At 60.5% G+C, this 9,814-nt stretch overlaps 1 protein-coding gene across 1 annotated transcript; it reads right to left on the bottom strand.

Moving 5' to 3' along the window:
* Nucleotides 1-3,430: 3,430 nt before the first annotated feature.
* Nucleotides 3,431-9,480, bottom strand: ALX3 (ALX homeobox 3). Its single transcript, XM_054290767.1, has 4 exons — nucleotides 9,252-9,480; nucleotides 5,682-5,983; nucleotides 4,566-4,628; nucleotides 3,431-3,834 (listed from the first exon to the last, which is right to left on the bottom strand). Exons 1-4 carry the CDS (start codon nucleotides 9,478-9,480, stop codon nucleotides 3,547-3,549), a joined length of 882 nt encoding a protein of 293 aa, XP_054146742.1. The 3' UTR covers nucleotides 3,431-3,546.
* Nucleotides 9,481-9,814: the final 334 nt, after the last annotated feature.

Here is a 9,814-nt window from a genome sequence, read left to right on the forward strand (position 1 = left end):
CTCTTTGGGTGGGGGGGATCTGTGCCCACCAACGCCGTGTGATGCTTTCAGGGGCACCCCCGTTCTCGTGCCCCCCAGCCAGGAAGGGGGAGCAGGTGGGAGTGGGGGTCCTTGGGTGGCCCTGCCCAGCCCCTCTGGGGGGTTTGGGGGGCTTGAGGGGCTGGGGTGGCCTCCCCTCACCCCACGAGGGGCGCAGGAGCTGTACATATATTATATATATTTGGTGATACCTCTGCCCTGAGCGTGGCTGGGCTCTGTCCCTGTCCCTCCTGCCTGGAGCTGGGCTGGGATGAGAGCTCCTCATCCCATGTCCTTGTCCTCACTCATCCCTCAAATCCCAGGGGTACATGGCCCCTCACCAGAAGGTTTAATCTTATCTTGCACCCTCTCTGTTGGTTGGGGGGAGCAGCTTCTCACAGGCATTTCCCTGTCCCATTCACTGAACCCTCCCCAGCTCTGTGCTGGGATTTCTGACACCTCTGTGGTGTTACCTGGGATTTTCTTTGTGGTGTTACCACTGGGATTTTCTTTGTGGTGTTACCACCAGGATTTTCTTTGGTCTCTGCTCCCAGTAGAGGATCCTGACACCAAATCCTGCCAGAGCTCAGCCTTGCACATTGCCTGGCCTCAGTTTCCCTGGCAGAGGGGCAGCAGCAGCCCTGGGGGATGAAACCCTGGGGGATTCACCCTGATTTGAGGCAGGGATTTGCAGAGATAGTTGTGGGCAGAGGGAGCCTGAGACAGCACCAATTCCACCCCATCACCTGCTGGGATTCTGAGCCTGTGGAGCTCCAGGAGTGAATGCAGCTATGGGGATGCTCAACCTCAGCCCTGGAAGCAGCAAACTCAGCCTTATGAGACATCAGAGAAGTTCTGTGGGCACAGCATGGGTGGTAAAATGCCCTTAATCTATGCCTGGAGCTGTCCCCATCGTGTCCTCTTCCCCCTCAGCCAGGGGTGACATTGAGCTGGATCCATCTGGATGCCCAGTGCTGCACCCTGACCCCGTGGGCAGCACAGAGCCAGGTCTGGGTGTGCCTCCAGGAGAGGCACAGAGAAGGAAAAGCTGCCCTGGCTTGGTTTAATGATGAGTAAAACTTCCAGAAATCCCTGCTCACCCTGCTCAGGACACTGCAAACCCTCCCAGCAAAGCTCCCTCAGCACCACTTTGCACCCCAGTAAATCCCTGGATATGGTTTAGAGGGAAACTCCGTGGTGCTGCTGGGCTGGGATGATCCCAGAGGGCTTTTCCAGCCCCAAGGACTGCAGTTCTCTGTGGTTGGGGTGTTCAGCAGCCCAAACCTCATTCCTTATCCCTCATCCCACATTCCAAGGGAGCATCAGGTCCTGGCAAAGCCCAACTTTCAATGGAGACAAATGGATTTTATCCTCCCTAGGACAGAGGTTTTAAAAGGGGATTTTATTTTTTTTTTTTTATTTTCTTACTGCTTCTCCTGAACCACAGAGCACTGCTGGAAGTGCCCCCAGTGTCCTGCCAGGGCTGTAGCCACTTCTCCAGCACCATCCTGCCCCCAAACCCCATTCCCAGCACCAGAACAGGCCTGAGGAGCCTGTTTGGACTCTCCATCCCCAGCCCCTCTGGCTTTATAGGGCTGCTGGAGCCATAATTAACTTATGAAAAATGTGGTTTATTGTTTAGAAATGAATAACACAATGCCCACCGGTGGGAGGGGGTGTCAGATGTCCTGGCTGAGGGTGGGCAGCCCTGGGCTGGCACCCACTGTGCCCAGGGCTTGCCTGGAAACCTTGGGCTTCTCCAGCCTGGGTTTGGTGCCTTTCTGAGGGCATCCAGGTGCCCCCCAGGGGTGTCCCCCCTTCAGGATGTGGGGCTGGGGCAGGGGGGCATTGCAGGTTGGGCAGGGAGAGGGGTTGGCCCCAGAGTGTCCCTGGTGCTGGGGTGAGCTGGGACATTCCTGGCTTCATTTTTGGTGTTTCCTACAGTGGGGGAGGTCACAGTGGATGACAGGGGGGGACTTGGGGACCCCCAGAACAGATGAGGTGCCCCCTCATTACCGCCCTTGCAGGTACCACCTGTAACCCTGCAAAATGCAGAAACCCCTCACCCAAATTGCCCATTTGTGCCCCAACCCATCCCAATCCTGGGAGGGTTCCCACTGGGAATTACTGGGTTCCCACTGGGAATTCAATCCCACTGCTGGGATTAAAACGCCTTCCTGAGGGGTAACAGACTGACCCCCCAAGGAACAGGCTTAATTTGGGATGCTTTATTGTGCCAGGGCCTTATTTCCCCTCCAAGATGGAGCAGAAGGAGCTGTGATGCTCTGAGGGGACTTTGGGGCTCCTTGGCCCTGCCCCCAGTAACCCCCAGTACCAGCAGCTGTCCCAGCCCAGTCTTCCCAGTATGGACTGGGAGAGGCAGAGCCCAATTTCTGCCATTGCTGGTTGTGCTGGGCAGGGGCTGAGCGGCCAAATTTCAGCTGGGGAGGGGAGAAATTTCCCCAAAACTGCTGCCCTGGTGCTCCACAGCCCTACCCAGGGGCACACACGAGGGGTGAGGAAAGCTCCATCAAACCCAATCCCTGAAGGTGCCGGGAGGGCTCAGGAAATTGAGGGAGCCATTTCCGAGCTTCCCCCTGGGTTTGGGGACCCCTCTTTTTCCTCCCCCTGGCCCCTCTCATTGGGGTGAGGGCAGTGGTGGATGCAGGGGGTGCAGAGAGGGGGTGAAGGAGATCCCACAGCCTGACCCCCATCCCTGGGATCTTCCCATTGTGGGACTGGGAGAGGCAGAGCCCAATTTCTGCCATTGCTGGTTGTGCTGGGCAGGGAGTGAGCGGCCAAATTTCAGCTGGGGAGGGGAGAATTGCCCCCAAAACTGCTGCCCTGGTGCTCCACAGCCCCAGCCAGGGTCACACACCTGGGGTGGGGAAAGCACTGGGAATCTCCATCAAACCCAGTCCTGAAAATGCCGGGAGGGCTCAGGAAATTGGGGGAGCCATTTCTGAGCTGCTCCTGCCTTTGGGGGCGCCTCCTTTTTCCTCCGCACAGCCCCCCTGGCCCCTCTCAGCAGGGTGGGGGCAGTGCTGGATGCAGAGGGGGTGAAGGAGACCCCACAGCCTGACCCCATCCCTGGGATCTTCCCAGTGTGGACTGGGAGAGGCAGAGCCCAATTTCTGCCATTGCTGGTTGTGCTGGGCAGGGGCTGAGCGGCCAAATTTCAGCTGGGGAGGGGAGAATTGCCCCCAAAAGTGCTGCCCTGGTGCTCCACAGGCCCATCCAGAGCTGGCAGTGCCTGGCACACACCGAGGGAAAGCACCGGGAATCTCCATCAAACCCAGTCCTGACGGTGCTGGGAGGGCTCAGGAAACTGGGGGAGCCGTTTCTGGGCTGCCCCTGGCTTTGGGGGCTCCTCTTTTTCCTCCCCCTGGCCCCTCTCATTGGGGTGGGTGCAGGGGAAGCTCGGGGGGTGCAGAGAGGGGCTGAAGGTGACCCCACAGCCTGCCCCCCTCCCTGGGGTGGGGGATTCACTCCGGGGGGATGAAGGCTCCGCGTCCATCCCCTTGGCCATCATGTGGCCCAGCTCAGGAGGCTCCCGGCGCCCTCTTTGCTCTTCATCCTCAGCGGCACCAGCGGGGGCGCTTTGTACTCGTGCTGGGCGGGCTCGAAGGGGTGGGGGAGACCCGGGGGGGGCAGCCCGGGCAGGGGGTACAGGCTGTTGATGCCCGGGGATGCAGGGATGCCCACGAAGCCATTGCTGGCAGCGGGGGGGTACGGGGACATGCAGGGCGACGGGATGGGCTCGGGGGGCAGCAGCCCCGGGGGGCTCCCAGGGCTCGGCCACAGGTTGTTCTGCAGCTGGAATAACAACAAAAAGGCCAAAATGAAGGTGGGGACATCACAGCCCGATCAGTTTCCCCCCATTCTGCTTTAGATCCCAATGCCTCCCTTCAGGATAACTCTTATCCCACCCCTGTAGGATTCCCCTCAGGGTGAAAAGGGAGCGATGCTTTGCTGTTTTCTGCCCTTGGGGGGGTGAATCGTGCTCGAATTATTCCCCCCCCCCGGGAGAATCTGGCTTCAGGGATGTGCATGAAGATGAGTTTTAAATTATTTTTATGCTTTTTGATACTGAGGGGGAAAATGAAGCTTTGCAGAAAAGGGGGGCAGGAAGCACAGATGGATGAGAGCTAAAGGGGGTCTTCAGGAGGAGCACCCCAAAACCTGCCCCAGAGGGAGATGGAGTGGGACATAAAGCAGCATGTGGCAAAATATGATCTTCCCTCTTTTCCATCCCGGGCTGAACTTCCAAAGGTGGGAAAAATGGAGGGGAGAAGGGGCAGGGATGGGAATGTGGGGAAAGCAGGAATGGGTGACGTGGGGTAAAAGGGGCAGGAATGGGTGATGTGGGGCAGAAAGGGCAGGAATGGGTGATGTGGGGTAAAAGGGGCAGGAATGAGTGATGTGGGGCAGAAAGGGCAGGAATGGGAATGTGGGGCACCCGCAGGTGCTTTGGCGGGACCCCTCCCCTGGGAATGGGGGCACCCAGGGTTGCAGCAGCTCCCGAGCCATCTCTCTCTCTCTCTCACCTCCTGGATTTTCCCATAGCGTTCCCGTTTCCGCCACTTGGCCCGGCGGTTCTGGAACCAAACCTGGGGATGGAGGAGGGGGCTGAGGTGTGGGGATGTGGGGACCCTTCCCCTGCTCACTGCAGCTCCTGCCGAGCTCTGTGCTCCTCCCAGGGCCGGGAGGGGCCGGGCACGGTGCCCCAGAGCCGGAGCCGAGCAAGGGAAGCTGCTCTGTGCTCAGCGCTGGAGCTCTCTGACCAACACCGGGATTATCTCGTCCCGCACAAAAAATGATCCTTCCTGCTCCCTTTTCCCCTCCCTGCTGCTTCTGGGACTTGTTTATCCCAGATTTTGCTGCAGAATGAGGCTTTTTGGCTGCTGATGTTCCATCTGCATGTCCCCTCTGTGCTGGGGTGGGGACAACTCCAGCATCCCCTCCCGGAGAGGAGGATGCTCACCGGGATACCTGGCTTGACACTCATGGCTATGGGTGGTTTCATCTCAATCCACCCCAAGTCTGGGTTTGGAGGCTCCTGGGGACACTTCCAGCCCACTTTTGGTGGGTTCCTGGGGACACTCCCCCTGCCTGTGCCTTGCTCCTGCTCCTGGGGATGGCAGCTCCCTGCTCACTCCCTTACCCTCCTCCTCCATTCCCTCCCTGCTGGGAGCTTCCTCCAGCTGCCTCCTCCCACCTGGAGCCTCAAACGCCACGGGGACAGCAGAGCTGGGGAGGGAGGGTCGGTGTCACCCTGCCCCAGGTCCAGGATGTGCCACCCCAGCCCCAGTCCCACCCACGGGAGCTCCTGAGGTTCCTCTCCTGAAGAGCTGAGCTGGGAATGATGGATTCATGGGGGGCATCACGATGAGGGCATTCTGAGCGGGGGGGAGGGGGAGTGGTTGACACTGACCTCCCAAATTTTGGCTCTTTCCACCCTTTGGGTCCAGGGAGAAAGTGCAAAGGGCTCTGAGACGACCAACACCCAACCACAGCAGAGCGTGCAGAGCCTGAGATGATTTTCCATCTGGGATTTGCATTTTCATGGGAAATCAGCTTCTATCTCAGCACCACCTTGCAGAGAGGAGAACCCCCCTCCTGGCAGCCCCAGGGTGCCCATGCCCATCCCTCTGTGCCCATACCTGCACCCTGGCCTCGGTCAGGTCCGTGCGCAGTGCCAGCTGCTCCCGGGCGTACACGTCAGGATAATGTGTCTTCTGGAAAACCTTCTCCAGCTCCTCCAGCTGGAACGTGCTGAAGGTCGTCCTGTTCCTCCTCTTCTTGCTCTTGCTCTTGCCCAGGGGCTCGGGGAGCTCAGGGATGCCATAATCCCTGAGGCTGCCCAGGGGTGCTGCCAGCGGGCACCCCAAGTCCTCCGGGGCCTTTGGGGGGACCCTGCAGGCTGTGGGAATGGCCTGGAACCCACCTTTGCAGCCCTTCTCACCTGGGGGGGAGAGGCACAGCACCAGGGGGTGTTAGCAGTGCCAAGGAAACTCAGAACTGTCTGTGCCACAGCCCTGGCATCCCACTCCATGCCATCCCATCCCATCCCATCCCATCCCATCCCGTCCCAGGGAATGTCACAGTAGTGTCCCAGGAGAAAGGGCTCAGCATGGACACACAGCAGGGCAAAAATCCATCCCCGAGAAGGGCAAAAATCCGTCCCTGACAAGGGCACAATCCCTCCCTGAGAAGCCAAAAATCCACCCCTGAGAACGGCAAAATCCATATCGGAGAAGGTCAAAAATCCGTCCCTGAGAAGGGCAAAATCCACGCTCACTGAGAAGGGCAAAAATCCAGCCCTGACCAAGGGCAAAATCCATCTCTGAGAAAGGGCAAAAATCCACCACTGAGAAGGGCAAAGTCTGTCCCTGAGAAGGGCAAAATTCCCCCCTGAGAAAGGCAAAAATCTGTCCCTGAGAAGGGCAAAAACCCATCCCCGAGAAGGGCAAAAATCCGACCCCGAGAAGGGCAAAATCTTTCCCTTAGAAGACAAAAATCCACCCCTGAGAAGGGCAAAATCCACGCTCACTGAGAAGGGCAAAATCTGCCCTGAGAAGGGCAAAAATCCATCCCTGAGAAGGAGCTGTGGGCAGGAAAAGCCTCTGGAGGGTGGGGAATCCTGTCTGGAGCAGTGGGTGCCCTTTGGGGTGCTCTGTGCTCCTGAGCCAGCCCTTCCCTGGAGCTGCAGCTCCCGGGAAAACTCTTGGAGTAAAAAATCCCACCCTGCTTTTTCTGCTGAACAAAACTCCCCTTCCTCACCCTCCTCTGGGACCAGAGCAAGAAATCTGGGGGGTCCCCCCTTCCCTTTGGTGCTGCTGCATCACTGGGGCAGATAATGGAGTAGGATCAAGGAGGAAAATTCCTGCCACATGTTTGGGGGCCACCTCTGTACCCCAGAGGGTCATTTGTCCCCACATGGGGACACCCAGAGCTTGGCAGCTCCAAAATCTCTGGGTGCTGTTGGGACCCCGATGGGTTGAGATAAGGAAAGGAGAAGTGAGCAGGGAATTGGCAGATGGGGAGGGGTGCCATGGGGTCCCCCATCTGCTGAGGGGTCACCTAGGGAAAGGACAACCTAAAATTGCTGGGTTTGCCCTGATCCCACCCCAATCACCAGCTGCAGATTTGGGGTTCCTGCAGGTGAAGCCTCATAGGGCCAGGAGGGGAAATGCCTCCTTTGGGATGGATCCTCCTCCCCACCACACCCCAGGAGAGCAGGGAAATGGGGTCCCCATCCCTGCAGAGCCACCCAAAGCAGCCCCAGCACGGCCTTTTCCAGCCTTTCACTTCAGATTTTTGGTTGTTTTCTAATTAAGGCAATTTGGAGGCTATGGAGCCGCCAAGCTCCGATCCAGCTGCTTTGAATTAATGAGGAATTGTAATTTGGGGGAGGTTTGGGGGGGTGATTGCTCCTGGTCCCTCTCAGTACCGACCTGTCTGGTCATGGATAAGGCAAAGGAATGAGGCTGAATTGCCATTTCCTCCCTGCTCTGGCCTCCAAACGGCTCAGCCGCTGGCCTGGAGGGTTTTAATGATTCAAAACCAAATCTCACCAAGGAGCAGACCCAAATATAACCAAAACTAAGGAAAAGTTGACCAAAATAAAATCCTGCTGCATAAAGCATCGAGTTTGGGTTTTTTCCCCCCTTTTTTCAAAGGCAACATGGCACATTTCCAAATGACCCACGGGTTTTGGCGTTGGAGACAAATAAATAAATAGCCAGAAAGAAGGAAAAGGCAGGAAGGAGCGGGATACAGGCACGAAGCTAAACAAACACAGCGGCACCGGGGGACAAAGGGAAGACACGGATATTTTTCAGATATATTTCTCCCACTCCTTCCTAAACTGACACCCCCTGAAAGATTTGGCGGCGCTGGGGAAGGCAGCAGCTGGGGAACAGCTGCACAATTCCTGGGGTAATGAGGAGGGGAAGGAACTCAAAAGGATCATTAGTGAAGGGATGGGGGCACGGAAAGGACTCCCAGGACCCTGAGGAAACACCCGAGGGTCGTCAGCATCCCCCCGCCGCGGCTGGAGTAGGTAAACGCTGCAGCGGGGCCCTCCCGGTGCGCCTGACGGCTTTTCCCGGCTTTTCGGGGCTTTTTCTACCTGTTCCCCGAGGCGGCTTTGCCGGGTCCCACCTGGTTCCCATCGGCCCTGCAGCTCTGCCTTTGGCTTTTTCTATTAAAGCAGAATGGGGGGAATAAAATTAAAGCGAAAGTGGAGCCCGGAGCAGCCCCCGACGGGCCCGGCCGGGAGAGCGCAAAGGAGCGGCGGGAGAAACCGGGAAGGGATTCGGTCCCGTCCGAGACTGGGGACGGCCACGGAGCCCCGGGACAGCCGGGCCGAGGGGAACCGGGAGCTCTGGAGCTCCGGGGAGAGCGGGGGAACCGGGAGAGCCGCAGCCCGGTACTGGGAACGAGAGCGGTGCTGCCACGGAGAGGGGCACCGAGAAACCGGGAGCGCTGGGGCTGCGGACCGGGCACCGGGCACACCGGGCAGCGCTGCCAGCCCCGCAGTCCGGCCTCCCGCAGGTCCCGGAGCCCCGGGCCCGTCCGTGCTGCCGCCGGTCCTGCCCGGGGGGCTCCGGGAAGCGGAGTCGGCGGCCGGACGCGACTTTGCAGCCTCCTCCGGGAGCGCGGCCGTTCTCCATCCCCGGGAACGGGGACCGGGCCGTTCTCCATCCCCGGGAACGGGGACCGGGCCGTTCTCCATCCCGGGAACGGGGAACCGGGCCGTTCTCCATCCCCGGGAACGGGGACCGGGCCGTTCTCCATCCCGGGAACGGGGAACCGGGCCGTTCTCCATCCCGGGAACGGGGACCCGCCGTTCCCCACCCCGGGCCGGTCCCCGCCGTCGCGGCAGCCGGGCCGGATCTCTCCCGCCGCTTTTTCTCCCCCCTTTCCTCCTTGTTTATGGAGAACGGGAACAGTCCGGACACCCCGGTCTCTGTCGCGACACAGCCCCACTGGCCCTCCCCTGCTCCGGCTTCCGTCGGGGGACGCCCTGGTTGTCCCCGACGGGGTCATATCGCGACATCGCCGCCTCGGAGCAGTGACAATGCAATGTCACCACCTCAGCGCAATGACACCCTCGGGTGGGGGTCAGGGCTGGGGTCCCTGCGGAACCGAGAGGGGGAAGAGAAGCAGAAGGGGCCGGCAGGGGTCGGCAGCCCCGGCCCCCCCATCCACCCGCGGCTCCCCGGTACCTGCAGCCCCGGGCGGGTACAGCGGCTTCCCATGCACGGCCACGGCAGGCGGACCCGGGCTGGGCACCCCCGGGTACCGCGGGCAGCGGCCGGGCCGGGGGCTGAGCGGCGGCGGCCGCCGGTGGGGCCCCGGAGCGCCGAGCGCGAAGGCGGAGGGAGGCCGGGGGAGCCCCGGGGGAGCCCCGGGCCGGCGAGGCGGGGGGAAGGCCGGGCAGCCCGGTGTGTCCATGGCGCGGGACGGAGGGGACGGGGACGCTCCGCGGGAGCGGATTTTGTGCGGGGCACCGGGGATGGGGGGGGTGATGGGGAGGGAGGGATCGCCCGCAGCCCCCCCAGCCCGCACACCCCCAGCCCCCCGCCGGTCACGTGCGGCTCCGGGTTAACCCTCTAATCCCAAACCCCGCCCTGCCGGGGACGCTGTCCCGCGCGGGTCACATCCCCGGGGCAGGGGCTGCAGGGCCAGCCGTGCCCCCTCCCTGCTCTCCCAGCTCCACCACACACCCAGGGCTCTTCTGTGATCCCAAACTCCATCCCTCACTGCTGATAGCAGCAAGAAGTACCAG

Source organism: Melozone crissalis, unplaced genomic scaffold, assembly GCF_028551555.1.
Source record: "Melozone crissalis strain CALT ecotype California unplaced genomic scaffold, PUWL_Pcris_2 ptg000086l_1, whole genome shotgun sequence".
Lineage (NCBI taxonomy): Eukaryota > Metazoa > Chordata > Aves > Passeriformes > Passerellidae > Melozone > Melozone crissalis.